The 17,615-nt window shown below is 35.3% G+C and overlaps 1 protein-coding gene across 2 annotated transcripts in view; it reads left to right on the top strand.

Moving 5' to 3' along the window:
• LOC129218061 (reticulon-4-interacting protein 1 homolog, mitochondrial-like) overlaps nucleotides 1-17,615 on the top strand; it is a 66,581-nt gene that overhangs the window by 13,061 nt on the left and 35,905 nt on the right. For both annotated transcript variants that reach the window (XM_054852246.1, XM_054852247.1), the window contains 2 exons: nucleotides 11,243-11,341; nucleotides 15,290-15,483. In XM_054852246.1, the coding sequence (XP_054708221.1) occupies nucleotides 11,243-11,341; nucleotides 15,290-15,483 (293 nt within the window). The remainder of the gene's footprint in view (nucleotides 1-11,242; nucleotides 11,342-15,289; nucleotides 15,484-17,615) is intronic.

The following is a 17,615-nucleotide window of genomic DNA, read 5'->3' on the forward strand; positions in this document are numbered from 1 at the left end:
TTGTATGTGGGCTATTGCTATTTTTACTGCTAAGACAGTATGGAGCTCATTTTTTTAATTTTTTTTTAATTTGGTGAATTCAAATGGAAACCATGCATGTGGTTTTTTAAACCTATTTTGATGGATGTGGGTTCAAGACTTCAAATGAAATTCTTGTTCCACACAGTTCTTTTAGTACAATTACTTCATAGTAAAGAATATTTTTTTTAAATGAATAGTAAAAAAGGAAATGGAGAAAAAAAAACATTCTTTTAGAAAAAATCAGTACTAAAAGCAAACATTGTAAAGAAAGTATTTGAAACGAAAATAAAAAACTTTTACCATTACGGTTGATACTTCTAATTCCAAAAATATGCTTAAATTTTATAAGTTTATAGTAATATTTTTTCTTTGATTTAGAATGCCTTGCTGTGTAGCAGTTAACTGCTCCAACAGATCAGAGCAAGGTTTCACTATGAAAGTTTTCCCTCGAGATCCAGTTCGCAGACGTATTTGGGAAACAAAAGTAAAAAGGGAAAACTGGAAAGCAACTAAAAATAGTTATCTTTGTGAGGTAAGAACTGCAATGAAGTTGTTTATTTATTTTCTTTTTCAATCATTACTTCTTAAACGATTTTTTTAAAAAAAATGAGGAGTCTATCAAACCAATGCATAGTACGATTAACATGATGGTTTGAGAACCAATTCGGTTGACGTTTTTTAACCGATCGAGGGTAATACAGCTTAGATTCTTAACTGCATTTGGCCATACTGATTCAATAAGTCGAAAGTTTTGCGTAGAAACTCAATAATTCTGTTTAAATATTCTAGTCTCACCTAGATATTTTATTGATGAAAACTCTTGTGTTTAAATAAGTAATTAATAGAAACGAAACTCATTTCACAAAAATACTTGCCATGAAGCATTAATATTTTAACAATTATTATAATAAGAGTGTGAAAGAGAGCTTCTCTAACATAAATAAATAAATCATTCGTCATATTTAAATATATGCTTGCTAATTGCAATAAAAGATCTCAATTTATGTATAAAAACTACCCAATCTATATTGTGTATCCAACCTAGGACAATGACATTTAATGTGAGTGTTTATTTTTGTGAACACATACAAAATGTATTTAAAAAACACTTATAATCAGAAATACGAAAGGGAGGGGGCTTAAACTAACAACATCAGTACTACTTTTGAATCAAATTTTGAACTCAACAAAGATGGTGCATGAAACGATAGGTAATCATTAATCACGTACGGATGTAAATTCAAAAAAAAAAGAAAGTGTATAAATTCCTTTGATTAAACAATATTGAAAGCGTTGCATTACTTTCGAAAAAAAGTTCACATTTCCTAAGGTACTTCTGCAATGAATGTGTTTATTACACGATAAGTGTTTATGTAAAAAAATAAGTTAAAATATTAGTATTAACTATTTTACTGAGTTATAAACAATAAAAATATATCTTTTAATGTATACATAGTACGGGCGGAGGAATCTTACTTTCGGTTGCAAGTTTTTGTATACATTTTGTTAATTTCTCTGTGAACTATTGTAAACAAATCTAAAACTTGTCTAGTGATCGTTACAAGAGTTTGAAAATACATTGACAATATAAAGCTTCAGTTGGGCCCATGGTCCATTTAAACGGTTCGCTACACCAGGGGGATCATTAGATCCGGGGTTCACCATAGAGGGGTTTGACTGCATATATTTATTAATATTACAAATTTAATTGTAATCTATGTTCTTTCTGGGACTTGAACTCTGATTTGTAAAAAAAAAGTATCAAGATAGATGAGTAATAAGTAGGGGAGACTGGGGATACTTGATCCCTGAGGATACATGATCCCACAACCAAAAATGTACCAAAATTATTAAGTAGAGATCTGAATCCTCACAATAATGTTAAAGTTATGCTTACAAAACTTTGCTCTTACATTTAAATTTTTTTAGATACTGTAATGCACTTAAAGAAAAAATGTAGAACTATTTCTCCTATAAAATAAAAATGTAAACGTATTGTATATACAGGGTGGTTATAAAATAACGTGAGGTGTTCAGAGCCCTCTAACAAGTGAAGTCTTGGACAAAACATTGCCAAATTTCATGGGCGTACATAGCAGACCATGGAATTTCGATTTCTGCAATTAAAAACAGTACCAAAAGTCACCACAAGGGAGAATTTTGTTGCTGTAAAAGTGTATTGCATGTTAATACTGAGGAATTAAATGCCAAAAAATGCAGCACATTTCAAGTTTTTGCTAAAAATGCTTGTGACTTACAAATGAAGTTCAATAAAACCAACAAGAAAATTCAATTTGTAGCTAGAGAAGAATAATACCAAAAGTCGTCAGGAAGAAATGTCGGCGCGAAAGCAAGAATTTCTTTTTTGAACAATATTTATGTAAGATTGTGCACCACTCCATGTTGGGCTTTAGGTACTGAGTGTATGGCGGCAACTTTTTTTTATAGCAGTTTTATTAGTCATGCATTTCTTACGGTATGGTCACATGGTCCCCCAATCTTTCACCTTGTCACATTTCAGTTTCACCATGGGGATTTTTTAAAAATGTTGTGAATCTACGACATGTTCCCGATATCTCAACTTTGAAAACTCGAATGACATTACAGGTAGGAGAATTCAATCCCCCCCCCCTCCACCCGGATGTGGGGAAAATATTGTGCTTTGTATGCAGCACATGGAGATTATTTCCCTAAATAAAAGTTAGTGGACCTGGGGCCAGTATAAAAAGTTAAATTTTGTATTATTTTAATTGAATTTGACTTATTTTAATTTTTACTTCAAACTTTCAATATCGTATATATAACCCTGCATCTGATTTTGAACACTTTTGCAATTGAAAGTATACATCTAGGACTAACGGTTGCGAAAGGCCTTGCAGGTTAAAACGGAACACCCTGTATATATGTACATATATATATATGCAGAATGTTTGCTAATTGAGATTAATATTTTCATTTTTATCTCTTTAGAAACACTTTGACGAAGATCAATGGCTAACTGGGACAAAATACCTAAAAAGGACTGCAATTCCCACTCTTTTTTCACATTCAATTCCAAAGAAAAGGAAATTACCAGCGGAGAGATGTAATTCTTCAAAAACGGCGCTTTCAGAAAATGAAAAAATTGTGGAAGATCTGAAGATCGCATTAAGAGTTGCCCACAATGTAATTAAATCTCAACAGGAAGAAATTAAAGTTTTGAAAGTGAAAATCAGTATGATGAACGCAAACAAAAATATTTTGAGTGGGGTCTTTAATGAAGATCAGATTGTTGCATTAAATAGAAAAAATATGTGTTTCACAAAGTGGTCTACTAAGACTATAGAAGCAGCTCTTGGCCTCAGATTTTCTTGCGGTACTCGAGGTTATGAGAGTATTTTACAACAAGGTTTTCCTTTTCCATCTGTCAGGACACTTCAGCGCCGCTTGCAAGTTTTGACTTTTGAAAGCGGCATTCTTCGAGACGATTTTCATTTGTTAAAACTGAAAGTGTCATCCTTTAAAGATGAAGAAAAAGAATGCGTTTTGCTCTTAGATGAAATGGCAATTACGGAAGCCTTAGAATATGATGTAGGATTAAGTACATATATTGGCAAAACTACTCTTCCGGCAGATAACGGCAAGAATGCCAATCATGCTTTAGTGGTTATATTGGCAGGAATTTACAACAGATGGAAGCAAGTAGTTGCGTTCCATTTTACTGCAGATAGCGTCGAAGGTGATCTTCTTAAAAATCTTTGTCTGAATGTCATCAAAGATGCATATAATATCGATATATTTGTAAATAGCATCACATCTGACATGTCTTCGACTAATCAAGCCATGTGGAGATCGTTTGACGTATCATGCAAACGGTCCTCCTGCAAGAATTTTATCACACATCCAAGTCGTCCTTCCGAAAATATTTATTTTTTAGCGGACCCTCCACATTTATTGAAAAATATAAGGTCTTCTTTATTGAACAACTTGCACTTCATCATACCAGAAGAATTAAGAAAAAAATACAATCTTACAAGTGATGTAGTAGATGGAAAACACTTATTGCAGTTAGCAGAGTTTCAGTCAAAAAGTGACTTAAAGTTAGCTCCAAAGCTAAAAGAAAATACTTTAAATTTGTCACATTTCGACAAAATGAAAGAAACACCCGCTGCTTCGCTAATGAGCCACGACGTTAGTGCAGCGTTAGAGTTTCTTTCTGAAACTACTAAAGATACGGCACTACTAACAACTGCATGGTTTATAAAACAAATTGATAAATGGTATAAACTTATGACATCAAGATCCTATTTATTTGCTATAAGCAAGCATCAATATGATATCTACGTCGAAACTATATCATTTTTGGAGGAATTCATTAAACTTTTCCAATCTTTGAAAGTTGTTGGGAAAAACAATAAAGTTTCATGGAAACCCATACAAACAGGTGTCATTATCTCCACAAGATCCATTCTTGACCTGCAAAAGATATTTCTTGAAGAAAAAAATTTCAAATTTCTTTTGACATCAAGATTTTCGCAGGATGCAGTGGAGAATCTCTTCAGCTTAATTCGTTCGAGGCAAAGTGTTCCAACTGCTTTTCAGTTTAAGAACCACTTGAAAGTAATTTGTGTTTCACAATATTTGAAAAAGTGCAAAGGGAGCTATAGTTGGGATGACGGACACCTTTTAGGAGGCTACTTAGATATTCCAGCAGAAAAAAAGAAAGAAGATGAAGTGCAAATTGTGCTACCACGTGAGTGGGATACATGTGAAAATTCTAAGCTTGATGAAGCCGAAGAAAACTGCTTGTATAGTATAGCAGGCTACATAGTTTCTCGAATAGCCAAATATCAGAAAACGTGCAACAGTTGCATAAGTATGCTAGGATCAAAAGATAAACTTGACTTACGCTGTGCAAAACTTGTGTCCTTACGGGAATACAAAAAAAATTGCCTGTTTTATGTTACTGAAGATACATTTCTATACTTTTTGAGAATGGAACTTATTTTCCGTTCTCTAGAAAATGAATTGGTGAATTGCACTGACTGTTTTCAAATTGTAAATAGTAATTTAAACAATGATAGTGACATCAAAACTTTCATTTGCCCTGACTGCCACGGCATTAAAGAAAATGTGCAAAAACGTTTCATAAGATTTAGACTCAAAATATTTGGTTTAAAAAAAACGGAATGAAATCCTTAAAGCTAAGAACAAATCAAAAGTTACATTTGAAATGGGTAGCAAGAGCATGGCATTGCATTCAATTAAAAAAACGTAACATGATACTTTTTCCTTTTTTCAAGTTTATAATTGATTAATTTCAATATTTAAGTTTGTGCTCATAAATAGATAAATGATAAATAAAGATTTTAGTTACAATAAAATTGTCTTGTTTAAACAATTAAATAAAAATTCTATAATGCGTTTTATTTATTTATGCATTTATTTTTATAATTATTTATTTATTTATTTTGATATGAAATATTTGCACGAGTTCTTTGAATTACAAAGGAGTATACTGAAGCTGTGGTGAAATTTATAGTGAGTAAAAATAGATTTCCAAGGTGTAAATTCAAAATAAATAAAGAATAAAAACCAAAGTATATCTTAGACCTTCAAAATCAACTGTAAGATAAAGTTTCTTTCAGCGTTACGATAATTAATCAGTTTATTTATTGAGCATAATAGTCATTGTGCACTCACAGATATTTAACTTTTCCTTTATTCTATTCCTTTGAATCTTTTTTTTCCCAAATTTTTATTAGCGATTAAAGTTTATAAAATTTTAAATTATTTATTTTATATCATACTATTTAAATTTCGCATTTTAAACAATTTAAACAATTAAAAATCCAACATATGTCAGTTACTATTCATTATATTTTCACTTCTTTTCGTATTGCGTTAAATGCATCCAAGTAAAATTACGATAATTAAATTAAGATAACTAACAAAATAAAGAAAATAAAAAAAGGTAGGTTTATTTATTTACTTTTTTTTCTAAGTTGTCATTTCAAAGCTTCATGCCACAAATTTTCTATAATTAATAATTGTTAAAAATCTGAATTCTCAGTAAGCTCTTTTTTTCCCGCTTGCTGCCTATTCATTATTATTTTGTACTTGTAATTAGCTCATAAGTTTGAAATTTAAAAAACAATTCCAATTTCTCTCATTGTATAAAAAATATTACCCAGCGGCAAATTTCCCTTCCTGAGAAAAATCTTGTGTGACACCAAAACGGCGATACTGCCTCAAATCTTGGTCCCCAGCAGTAAACGCACCAAACCAGTTCGTCCCGCGAGGAGCTTGGACGAAAACCTGGCAGCCGTGCACCCCACATGGCATCACTCTGTTATCAAGGCACTCTAGATTACGGGACCCGGGAGCGTCCCGCCCCGCCAAGGAAACCAAACGTCAGCAGCCAACAGAATAAAATCCACCGCCAAAGACGAAAGAAAATAAAGCGACCAAGAACAAGATTACGCGACAGAACGAATTGGTTTTTTTGGGTTTTTCACTCCTCTGTATCTCAGCCCCGTGAAGACCCCCAGAGTTGATTTTTGCTACACTCAATTTCTAGTGGCCGCTGACGCCTTAAATCAAAATACAATCCCCTAGACCATCAGGGGGAGGAGGTATTAAAGTTATAAAATCGCTGTTTCAAAAAGTTTTCGCTTTCTTTGACAGGGCTACAGCCCAGACGAAAAAGGAATCAAGCTGAAATTTCGCACACACATTCCTTGTGCCCTACTGATGTGCCTTTTGTGCCATTTGACCCCCCCTCCCCTTCCCCCTCGTTTTTACCCCCCCAAATTGTACCTTCCCAGGGTTCTATCACAGCCCCCCGGGGGAGCTACGGTAATGATTTTTTGTATACATATTCTTGGGAGGCCATTGAGTACATATACAAAAATTCAATCCCAGGGACATCATAGGCCGGAGTAATTAAAGTTTGAAAATCACCAATTTTCCCTAAATTCTTATGTACCTACTCTCAGTTCATAGGGTTTGTTTATCTCGGACTGCAATTGCAAGGTTAGAACATATCTAACAGTTATTCCAAAGTTGTCTTAGGAAATGAAATTCAATCAAGACTAAAACATATCCAACAGTCGCAACTAGACGTTAAATCGCGGATATCACAAATTTGCCACAGCGACTGCGCATGCGCGCAGACTTAGCTCATTGGGCTTTCTGTTTTCAGATTCTATGTTGTTTGTTTATATTTAAGCAGAGAAACAAATTAATGAATGAGATTATAATGCTGTCCCCCCCCCCCCCCCCCCCCGTTTCGCGGATACAAAATTTCTTTTCTTCCTGTTTTTCAGTTTTGATATATTTACGGAGGGAAGAAATTTAAAATGTCGGCGCGAAACTGGGGTTAAACCATTACAATATTTTACGTGACAAATTATATGAAACTGTACGCATATTAGTACGGCACATATAACTTTTTAATTGAAAAATTTAAGCGAAAAATAGCACTTTTTTATTGGTTTGCTTATTTTCTAAATTAATGGATTTTTCACAAACAATACATAATGAATTGAAAATATATGAAATACATGTGTGGATATCCGTGCTTTGCAGTAATTTGTTAGCTGAAAAATTTTTTGCAATTAATTTAAGCAAGACTTTTAATGAGCTTAGTCCGCGCGCAACATGCGCATTCGCTATGGCAAATTTGGGATATCCGCGATTTGACATCGAGTAAAGTTGTATAGATCTTCTGACACATTTAAATTTAAAATATTTCCTATTCCTATTCCTATTCAGAGTCACAACTGACTACAACTGTATTTATGTCGAGGAATGCATACTAAGTGCCTTGCCTCCATTATTTTATATACCGATAGATGGCAGCCCCATCACCGGATCGAACAGTTAATGAGAATTTAGAACTAGTCCAGGAGCAAATAGCTACCTGGTGCTAGCACCCCCAGAGGTTTCGTTTCACTTGGAGGACATTGAGACCACGATCATATTTAACGTCGCCCAATTTAAAATATTTAATGGCTTAGTTTTTTTTTTTTTTTTTTGGCTTGGTGATAGTACACTGTTAAAACAAGGAGTGCCACAGGGGTAAAGAATTTCACCCTAGGGTGAAAAAACAGTGCCGCGGGGTGAAACGGAGGCTAGGAAGGATCGTCAAGGTGCTTTTGGTTCCTCAGTGGGTGAACGACGTTAACAAAAGTGATTCAATAGGAGAGCGACTCATTGCGCATGCGCTCTGACTAATCGTCGAACGACAACTTCAGTTTGAATGGCGAACGAAGGAAGTTGCAACGAAATTTGCTTTCACATTGAATGAAGTACAAAACTGAAAATTTCGTGGATTAATCTTCGAAATATCGCGTAAGTAAAGGCATTTGATCATATTGTAGCACTTAGAGCTTTCGAACATATTTAAAGTGTTTAAAGTATGTTGACTACTGCTTATTGCTGTTTAACCTTATTAAATATTTAATATCTTGCTATTTATATCCTGCAAAACTGTTACCTAAAACTATCTATCAGTACTATCTTGAACAACAACAACATTAAAAATAAAAACGTTTCAATCAGCTGATAATTGAATTGCTAATTCCGGAATAAAAATGCATCGACGTGAGCAGCCAATGTACCAATATCTATTTCTTCTCAAATGAAATAACTACGTAGTGGAAACGAACAAAGCAGCAAAGGCGGGGGGAAAAAAACCGCCTGAAAAGAAATCTTTCTATCTCAGCGTTTGACTCATGAGTTTCACATCGTTTTTTGGTTAACGTATCTTTCTTAGGCGTTATTGCATGAAGCGAATGTAGTTATCTACTCGTTTTTATTTTTAATCTGACAGAAAACTTGACATTGGAAAGAAAGGCTTTTAAATCAGTATTTATCTTGTACGCATAAGGATACTCAAATATCGAATCTTATACTAAGTATTGATATGTTACGCTCGATTAAAATTTTAAACGTTTATGAACGCTTTTATTTTCCCATGATTCTAATCTAATGTTATCTAATATTTCTGGTTGTTCCGACAAATGATTGATAATTACCTTCCCTATTCATTTTCAGTATGGATCATGCAGTAAAAGTTGTCAACAACATATTCATTACTGAGCAATCCAAGTGTGAATATAAGAAAGTTAGTGCACGAACAGACAAATTAAAGTAACGAACACTTCTAAACTATGTTCGAAAGTTGAAATGTGATCAAATGCCTTCGTATATATAAATCAAAATAAGTAAAACACAATTGTATTAAAAAACGCAAACAACACGGGGGGGGGGGGGGGAGAATCTCTCTAGGAAGAAATAAAGGTGCCATTTTTCTCACCTACAGTACCATCTTTCACTTACGGTGCACGTTGGGTGGAAGGAGCCAGTTTTTCACCCTTGCTAAGGGTGCAATTTCGGCTCTCTATCGGGTGTCGCTGGTGAACAAGCGTTTCACCACTGAAAGGTGCCAAACGCAACCTGTAGTTTTAACAGTGTATGCGTTATTTCGTTTTTTAAATGAACTTTTAAACAAAACTAGGTATTAAACAAGACAAAGACTTCTATCAAGAAAAAGATATATCACCAAAGAATTAAAATTATCCCATAAAACGTAAAATAATCTACGATTTAAGAAAAAATGTAATTAAACAAAAAGTGAAAAGCTAGATTAAAATAGCCCTCAAGCTGTAAAACATTTAAAGAAACCTTCATGAAAATGTTGAATAATCTGTCAAATAAAGAAACTGTAATAAAATTTATTGCGAAGTTGTAAAATACTCGAAAGCAATGTAATTTAAAATATAGTATTTTATAATAAAAGAAATTTTCTTTGCAACAGAGAGAGGATACAAGAATTGTAATAAAATTTAAACCGCCCAATTCCCGCAAAATGAACATATAATCTTAATAGTCAGAAAATAACTTGACGTAAAATTAGGCTAGCCGTTATTGTTCCTTAAAAACACAAAACAGCGTTGTTTCATTTGAAAATTTTTTGACTTGATGTTCTCAATTCTAAAAATACAGACAAAGTAATAATATCAATGCAAAAAGATGTGATATCTCATCAAAAACAACCCTGTTGTTAAAATTTCCCCTCCAAGAAAACCTTTAACTTTTCCGCACAAAAAAGAAAACCTGCATCCTAAACCCAAAAACCCTCAGCCATAAAAAGTTATGATATCTAGTTTGCCCGCCAAGTATCTGCCAAACTACCATCCTCCCTCTTCTCCTTTTTCATCACAGCTACTTCCATTAGAACCTCCTCCCACCTTCAACTCCTCTGAAACATGGATAGATTTTTAAATTGTTTATCTTGTTTGGCAGGAAGCTTATCAAAGTGAAGTGGTTGCTTGGTGAGCAAAAAGCTTCCCGCCAAACCATATAAACAATTTAAAAGATCTATCCATATTTCTGAGGAGTTGGAAGGTGGGAGGAGGTTCTATTGGAAGTAGCTGTGATGAAAAAGGAGAAGAGGGGGGATGATAGTTTGGCAGATACTTGGCGGTCAAACTAGATATCATAACTTTTTATGGCTGAGGGTTTTTGGGTTTAGGATGCAGGTTTTCTTTTTTGTGCGGAAAAGTTAAAGGTTTTCTTGGCGGGGAAATTTTTACAACAGGGTTGTTTTTGATGAGATACTGTTTTACATGAATAAGTTCAAACTGTCGCCCAAGTTACAAACAATTTATGACATAGTTCATTTAGCTCACTACTGTTCTACTACATCGTTTTTCAAATAATAACTCCAGAAAGTCCTTATGGGGAAAAAAACTCTTAAAAAATGATCGTACATTCATTCAAAACGCCTTTTAACTAATAAGCGGTTTTTTTCCAAAAATATTTTACAAAGGTAAAAACCAACATTTTTGTATGTATATTGTCAGTTACATAAATTACGATTAAAAATCTGTAAACTTTCGTTGATAAAAAGATACTTTTCAAGAAGCGAAACTACGTATTTTTCTACTGTTGAGATAAGGAGGAAGTTGCGGAGCGACACAAAATGGCGGACGGTACGGATGGAGGGCTTTAACCTTAACAAGTTATGCGAGTCGACTACCATGCTGTGCGCTTTTTCTACAACATATATGGATGCAATATTTTCTATGCAATCATTTCTAAGGATGCAGTAAATATGTATTTTCAATTAAATTATGTTTTTGTGATTGATATTGAACAAACATATGTGCAAATTGTGTTACAAAACGTTTCTTTTCTTTTCCTTTTTTTTTTCATTATTTTTTCTCCCCCATAGCATGCTAACGACGAATCTACGATTATTCTTGGTAGAGAATGTGCTGGTATAGTTCTCGACGCAGGCACTGAGGTTGAAACTGTCTGCAAAGGCGATGAAGTAAGATTATTGACTTAAGACTTTTAGCAGAAATGTTGTGCTTTGAATTTTAGCTTTACGATTTTCTTTTGGCATCATTAAGAATTTTCTTTAAAAGGTGAATTATTTTTGCATCAGAAATGGTTTTATCGAAGTACGGCTTCCATTAAATCAAAACTCGCTGTCCAAAGTTTAGTGTAACCAGAATTAGAAAAAAAAAAAAAAAAAACCAGGATGTTTTTAGAAGGAAATTTTCAAGTAACTTATTGAAATAAAAAAATTATTTTTGACTTTAACCTTTTTTTCCCCTCGAAGAGTTCAATTTTAAAGTTTTAATATTTCAATTGCTAAATACGAAACATTTTTCTTACTGTTTCATATGACATAAATTGCACAAATTAACTGAATATGGTATGTAATGTTCACCTAAAGGTCACCTCTGATTGTCTGTTGTGTGGATGACATCATCACAGACGTCATGTGACATTGATCATGATGGTTGCATGTAGTAATGACGCATAGACCTCAAAATATTGCTAAAAAGTCGCCAAACTTGGCGACATTAAACAATTACCCGCCAAATCAGGTGCTAAAATAAGTCTCCTATAATGATTCCTACCAAGCGATTTAATTTCTCGCCGAAAGCCCATAGACTTCAAACAGATATGACGTTATTACTATGTGAGCCGCCGCAGGACCGGAATCTAGAGACCAGAGGTGCTAGAATAATAACTATCGAAACAACACCATTAAATACAAAGTATTGAATACTATAATTAAGGGAATCGATAAAAGTAATTTTCCCTATGCACCTACGTAGCTCTTGCGGCCTAACCGCTGAAACAATTGAGCTAAAATGTTAGATATGGTTATTTACAGTTTACGCTCGAGATTATATATATATATATATATATATATATATATATATATATATATATATATATATATATATATATATGAAAACTGCAATGATCAAGGTTGGTTACAGTGAACGAATATAAAAATTTTCAAAAAACAACACCCACTTTTTTGACACAAACTGATCAGCGTATTGAAAAACCACAAATGGCAGTGCAACGATCGGCGTGTGACGAAATTTGCTCGTTGGCAAGTTCGAGCACCGACTGAAAAAACTTTTCAAAGCTCTTTCCTCAAGCAATGATTTGCACGTGGTGTTTACTGATTGTTTTTACTTCTACTGTTGTCTAACCCCGTGAGTAATGAAAAGTACATCGAAAATCCTTTTCTCTTACATTGTCAATAGGACTAAAAATTATCACCTTTGCAAATGCTTTAAGTTTGCAATTTTCGTCACACGTTACTCGTTCCAACACCATTCAAGGTTTTTCAATACGCAGATCAGTTTGCGCAAAAATGTGGGTGCTGCAATTCGAAATTTTGTTACTGCAACCGTAACTATGAGTACTGTGCTGTTAAAAATCATCACAGTATCGAGTACATGTGTTCAAATTCCGTATCTAAGATTTTGGTTCAATTGGTTCAGCGGATCGCCGCTAGGACTTCGTATGTGGGAAAAGTAATTTTTTTTTTCACCTGATATATATATATATATATATATATATATATATATATATATATATATATATATATATATATATATATATATATATATATATATATATATATATATATATATATATAATAAAGACCAATCAGGAGATTAAGTAAAGTGATGTACGGTAGCACATGCGCAGATATGCAGGCAGACGTAATGGGGGAGTGTCTGAGTAGTATAAAGCATGTTGTCGGTGTAAGATCAGTATTTCTGGCAAAGAGATTGCACGCCGTATAGCAGTTAAATTCCCACCGAGTTGCTGCCTCAGCGAGAAATGGCGAATAATCAATCTGTTAGACGACATCTGAATGCTTTTACCCGAGATCGAATTACTGGGAAGTTGGAGGAAGGCCGCAGTGTGACAAGTGTGGCTGCAAAGTTCGGAATTGCTCACAGCATCGTTTCACGACTTCGGAGACAATTTCAAACTACAGGAACAGCTATCCGGGGGTTCAGTAGTGGTCGTCCACGAAGAACCACACCCGCAGATGACCGGTATATTGTCTTACAGGCCAGAAGAAACAGGCGGCAGACAGCGGAAGAAATCGCTAGACACACAACACAGGCGACTGGACGACCGATATCGCGTTTTACCGTGGCCAGAAGACTGCACGGTGGTGGTCTGCTTGCACGACGCCCTATACGGTTGTACCTCTAACGCCTGCCCATCGGAGAAGGCGTTCTCTGTGGTGCCGGGAACACCGGAATTGGAGAGACAATGAAAGGGGACGAGTACTTTTTACAGATGAGAGCAGATTTAGTCTGAGTAGCGATTCTCATTGCATACTCATCTGGAGAGAGCGGGGAAGCCGCAATCATCCCTCGAACATCATTGAAAGGGACAGGTATGGTGGTCGCGGTGTTCTCGTTTGGGGAGGCATCATGCTTGGTATTCGTACAGACCCTTCACATCTTCGACGCAGGTTCAGTGAACGGGACCCGTTATTGTAACGAGATTTTTCTTCCATATGTGCGTCTTTTTAGAGGCGCTATGGGTCCGCAGTTTCTTTTCATGGACGACAATGCACCATGTCATCGCACAGTAGCTGCCGAACAGCTCTTAGAGAGTGAGGATATTGAACGTATGGATTGGCCGGCACGATCTCCGGATCTCAATCCCATCGAGCATGTATGGGATTTTCTAGGCAGACGTTTGGCAGCTCGTGCCTTACTACCAGTAACGATTCGGGAGCTTCGATTGGCGCTGCAAGACGAATGGGCAGCAATGCCGCAACAACTCATTGACACCCTCATTCTCAGCATGGGCAGACGATGTGAAATCTGCCTAGCAGTCTGGGGAGATCATATCCCCTACTAAAGACCGGATGTTTCTTGCTGGACACCCATCACAGGGATGTTTTGGCCTTCAGTCGCATTGCGCTCCATGCTACTTTTTCAATAAAGCTTCTTTTTATCCCCCTGATTTCTATTTTAGTACGTGTTGCTTACATCACACATGTCCTTACGTATTGGGGATCTTACGGTATTAAATGTGTTGATTTGGAAAGCTTTTGTACAAAGTTATATTGAAAAAACCGTCTCGTCCTTAATTTTTGCACACCAGTGTATATTACACCGTTCTGGTCAACTACTGGCATTGATAGCAATTTAGACAATCAGTAATTGACCTCCCCTTAATCCCGGCATAAATGGTTGGTTCTTTAATGCATTTTTTGAAAATTTACTTAGAACGCACATGGGTATCAGTATATCTCAGTAAATGAATTTGTAGTATGTATTAAATTTAACTTCAAGAAATGCGATTTAATATTTCATCTCGCGACGATTCTCACTAGTAAGAAAAGTGATTTTCTTGAAAATTTCCTGATGTTTTTGTAAGTGTACCGTCCTAACCTCCAATTAAAATTGTGTTATAACTATAAATTATAACCGAGTATTTCATGGGATGCTAAAAATTAGTTCCAGCAATCAAATTGAAAATATCTACTTATTTATTCTCGTTTTTTACACATTAGTGCTCGAGTGGTCAACTACTGGCTGGTGGTCAATCACTGGCGAATCATCCTATATGTGACTCTCAAAGATCTGCGATACATGAAAAAATCCATACATCCACCAAGTTTCTGGGATACATTACAAATATTCAATATGGGATGTCTTAGTCGCCCTTCGCACATCCTAACGGTAACTTCAGTTCCTTCATGTGTGTGTGATTCAAATAAAAATAATAATAATGATGTTTTTTTTCAAAGAAGTAGGCAGTGTCTAACTATCAAAATATTTATCATACCTTCCACAATCCCGTTCAACAAAAAAATCTGATCAGAAAGCTAAGCTCAAGTTTGGATTAAGTTTAAGTTACTGTGTTACTTGTTATCTCAGAATCGACTGAATCCAGAGTCCACTGAAATTGCTACTTCTCTTCTATTCAGGTATGGGCGTTTTCAGCATACTGTATGGAAGGATTAATGGCTGAGTATGTTGTTGTAACCGAAGACCGAGTGACAATAAAGCCAAAAAATCTGACCTTTGAAGAAGCTGCCAGTTTACCTTTCACTGCAATACAGGTGTGGAATGCAGTTTCGCATCAAGCGCAGTTAAGCTCGACATCGGCAAGCGGCAAAAGGTCAATGAGTTTCCTAATGGACAAGTTTTTTTCTGTAGCTAGTTTTTGAGTAAGGGTAAGTGAAATTTAGGAAAATGGATAGAATTTAAAAATTTTCGGGGGGTGGTAACTCGTTTCAAAAATACATTTTAAAATTAAAGTGATGGATTGCAAAGTGTTAGACTGTGCGTTTAATTCCAATCGTGATTTTATCTCTTTTCTTTTTTTTTGAAAAGTTCCACCAAAATTTATCTAACGACTCTTTGTTCAATTTTTAATTCTAAAAATATTTAATCATTACAAAATTCTAATGCATTTTTGGCACACACTTCTATACTTCATTCTCGGGAAAGACAGACTAGATGTAAACTAGGAATTGCTCTATTTGGCGACCTCAATCACGTGCTTGGCTTGGACAAGAACAAATTGGTGCCAAGCAAACGGCGAATGCGAATCTTATTGGTTAATTTTTTCTTTCTTTATTCAAGAGAAATTCTCCAAAAGTGGCATAGCGGAAAACCTTCTGAAAACCAATTTGTTTACTTTCGGTCTATGCATTCCGTGAACAGAGTGTAAGGGAAGTACCACGATGGAATCATCAAACAGCGAAAAATTTTCACCACGTGCACGCTTGATGAAACTTGCAATTAATTCAGCCTAGATACATAGCTTGGACGCTTCAAGTGCCACTTATAAGTGCAGATTAAGTGGAAAACACTGTGCTGTTTTTAAGCGCTGTAAAACTTCCTTCGTCCTTTTTTACGTAGAAAGCTCATAGAAGAGTACTGGCATCATTTCATAGAAGCACATTTAGGAATTTAACTATGGAAGAAGAGATGTTGTTTATAAAGTTAGGGAAACACGTCATTTTAAAAAATTGATGCTCGGGCCGAGCGTCATTAAGTCAGTGTGATGCTGATCTTACCTCACAAAAGCACATTTTGGAGTTTAACAGCGATAGAAGACATGCCGTTTGTAAAAGCGACGGATTTTCATACTTCTGAAAAATCTATGCGTATGCCTGGCGTAATCAAGCCATAGCGATGCGGATACGGTATTGGATGGCTGCAGGAGGTACTCTTCAGAGAGGAAGGAAGTGTAGTATCAAATTCGTCTCATCACTAACCGTATGGACAAGTACACGTACAATGCCAGTGCCGGTGCGCAAACAGCACGTATAATTTGCGGTTGCTTTCAGGAAAACGAATTTTCTTCAAAGCATGCGTCGCTGTCATTCATTACATTAGTTTCCAGTGCACAGGAATTTGCTTCTGCAATGATACGATGAACGCCGGACATGACCAATGCAGGGTACAATATTGTCTCTTTCATTTGTCATATCCCTTGCAAACTTTTGCAACAATTTTAGATAAATTTTCAGTTTTATTTTTGAATCATACTACTAGCGGAGTCGTTGAATCATACTAGAGATGTGTTAGAAAAGTAATGAAACTGAATAGTGCGAGCGATCAGGCAACTCTCTGTAGCTCTGCTTTGTCTAAACAGATGGGCTCGAGAGACTCTTCAGGACCCTTCTAGATGCACTGTCCGAGTTTCAGCTCCTTACAACCATCACGTAGTTTTTGAGAGAGCGAGTTGAGATGCTTAGTTGTTTTGTTTTTATATTTAAGTTTTGGTTTTGTTATATGTTTCGAAACTGGAACAGCGGAATTTGAGCAATGTTATGCCACCAAGTTTTGTGCTAAATTCTGAGTCCACGAGTATGACTTCTGAAAATTTAAATAAGGCCTTAGGAATTTTTTATTATAAACAGCACAAGTTTTTCACTGGCACTATTCAATTCTGGAAGCTCGAGAACAGAGAAGAGACCTTCCTCTTCAAAAACCGATGAAAACGTTTAACGTGTTCTATTGTGAGGCTTCTAGGGAGAGCAGATCGTCGTTTAACAATAAGGATAATGCGTGACCAATCAAGCACTGTCACCTTTCATCAAATTTTGATCAAAGGTTTGTACATGTATGTCACATGACCATTTCTATTACGGGATTTTTGACCACAAAAGACATAAGGAGACCAAGTCTCCCTATTTACCTGAACTGAGTCCTTTTGACTTTTTATTTTTCAAAAATTGAGAACTGTGTTAAAAAGATATCATTTTGGAACTCTGAAGGATATTCAAATTAATGTCATCG

The sequence above is a fragment of the Uloborus diversus genome, chromosome 3 (genome assembly GCF_026930045.1).
Source record: "Uloborus diversus isolate 005 chromosome 3, Udiv.v.3.1, whole genome shotgun sequence".
NCBI classification, from domain to species: domain Eukaryota; kingdom Metazoa; phylum Arthropoda; class Arachnida; order Araneae; family Uloboridae; genus Uloborus; species Uloborus diversus.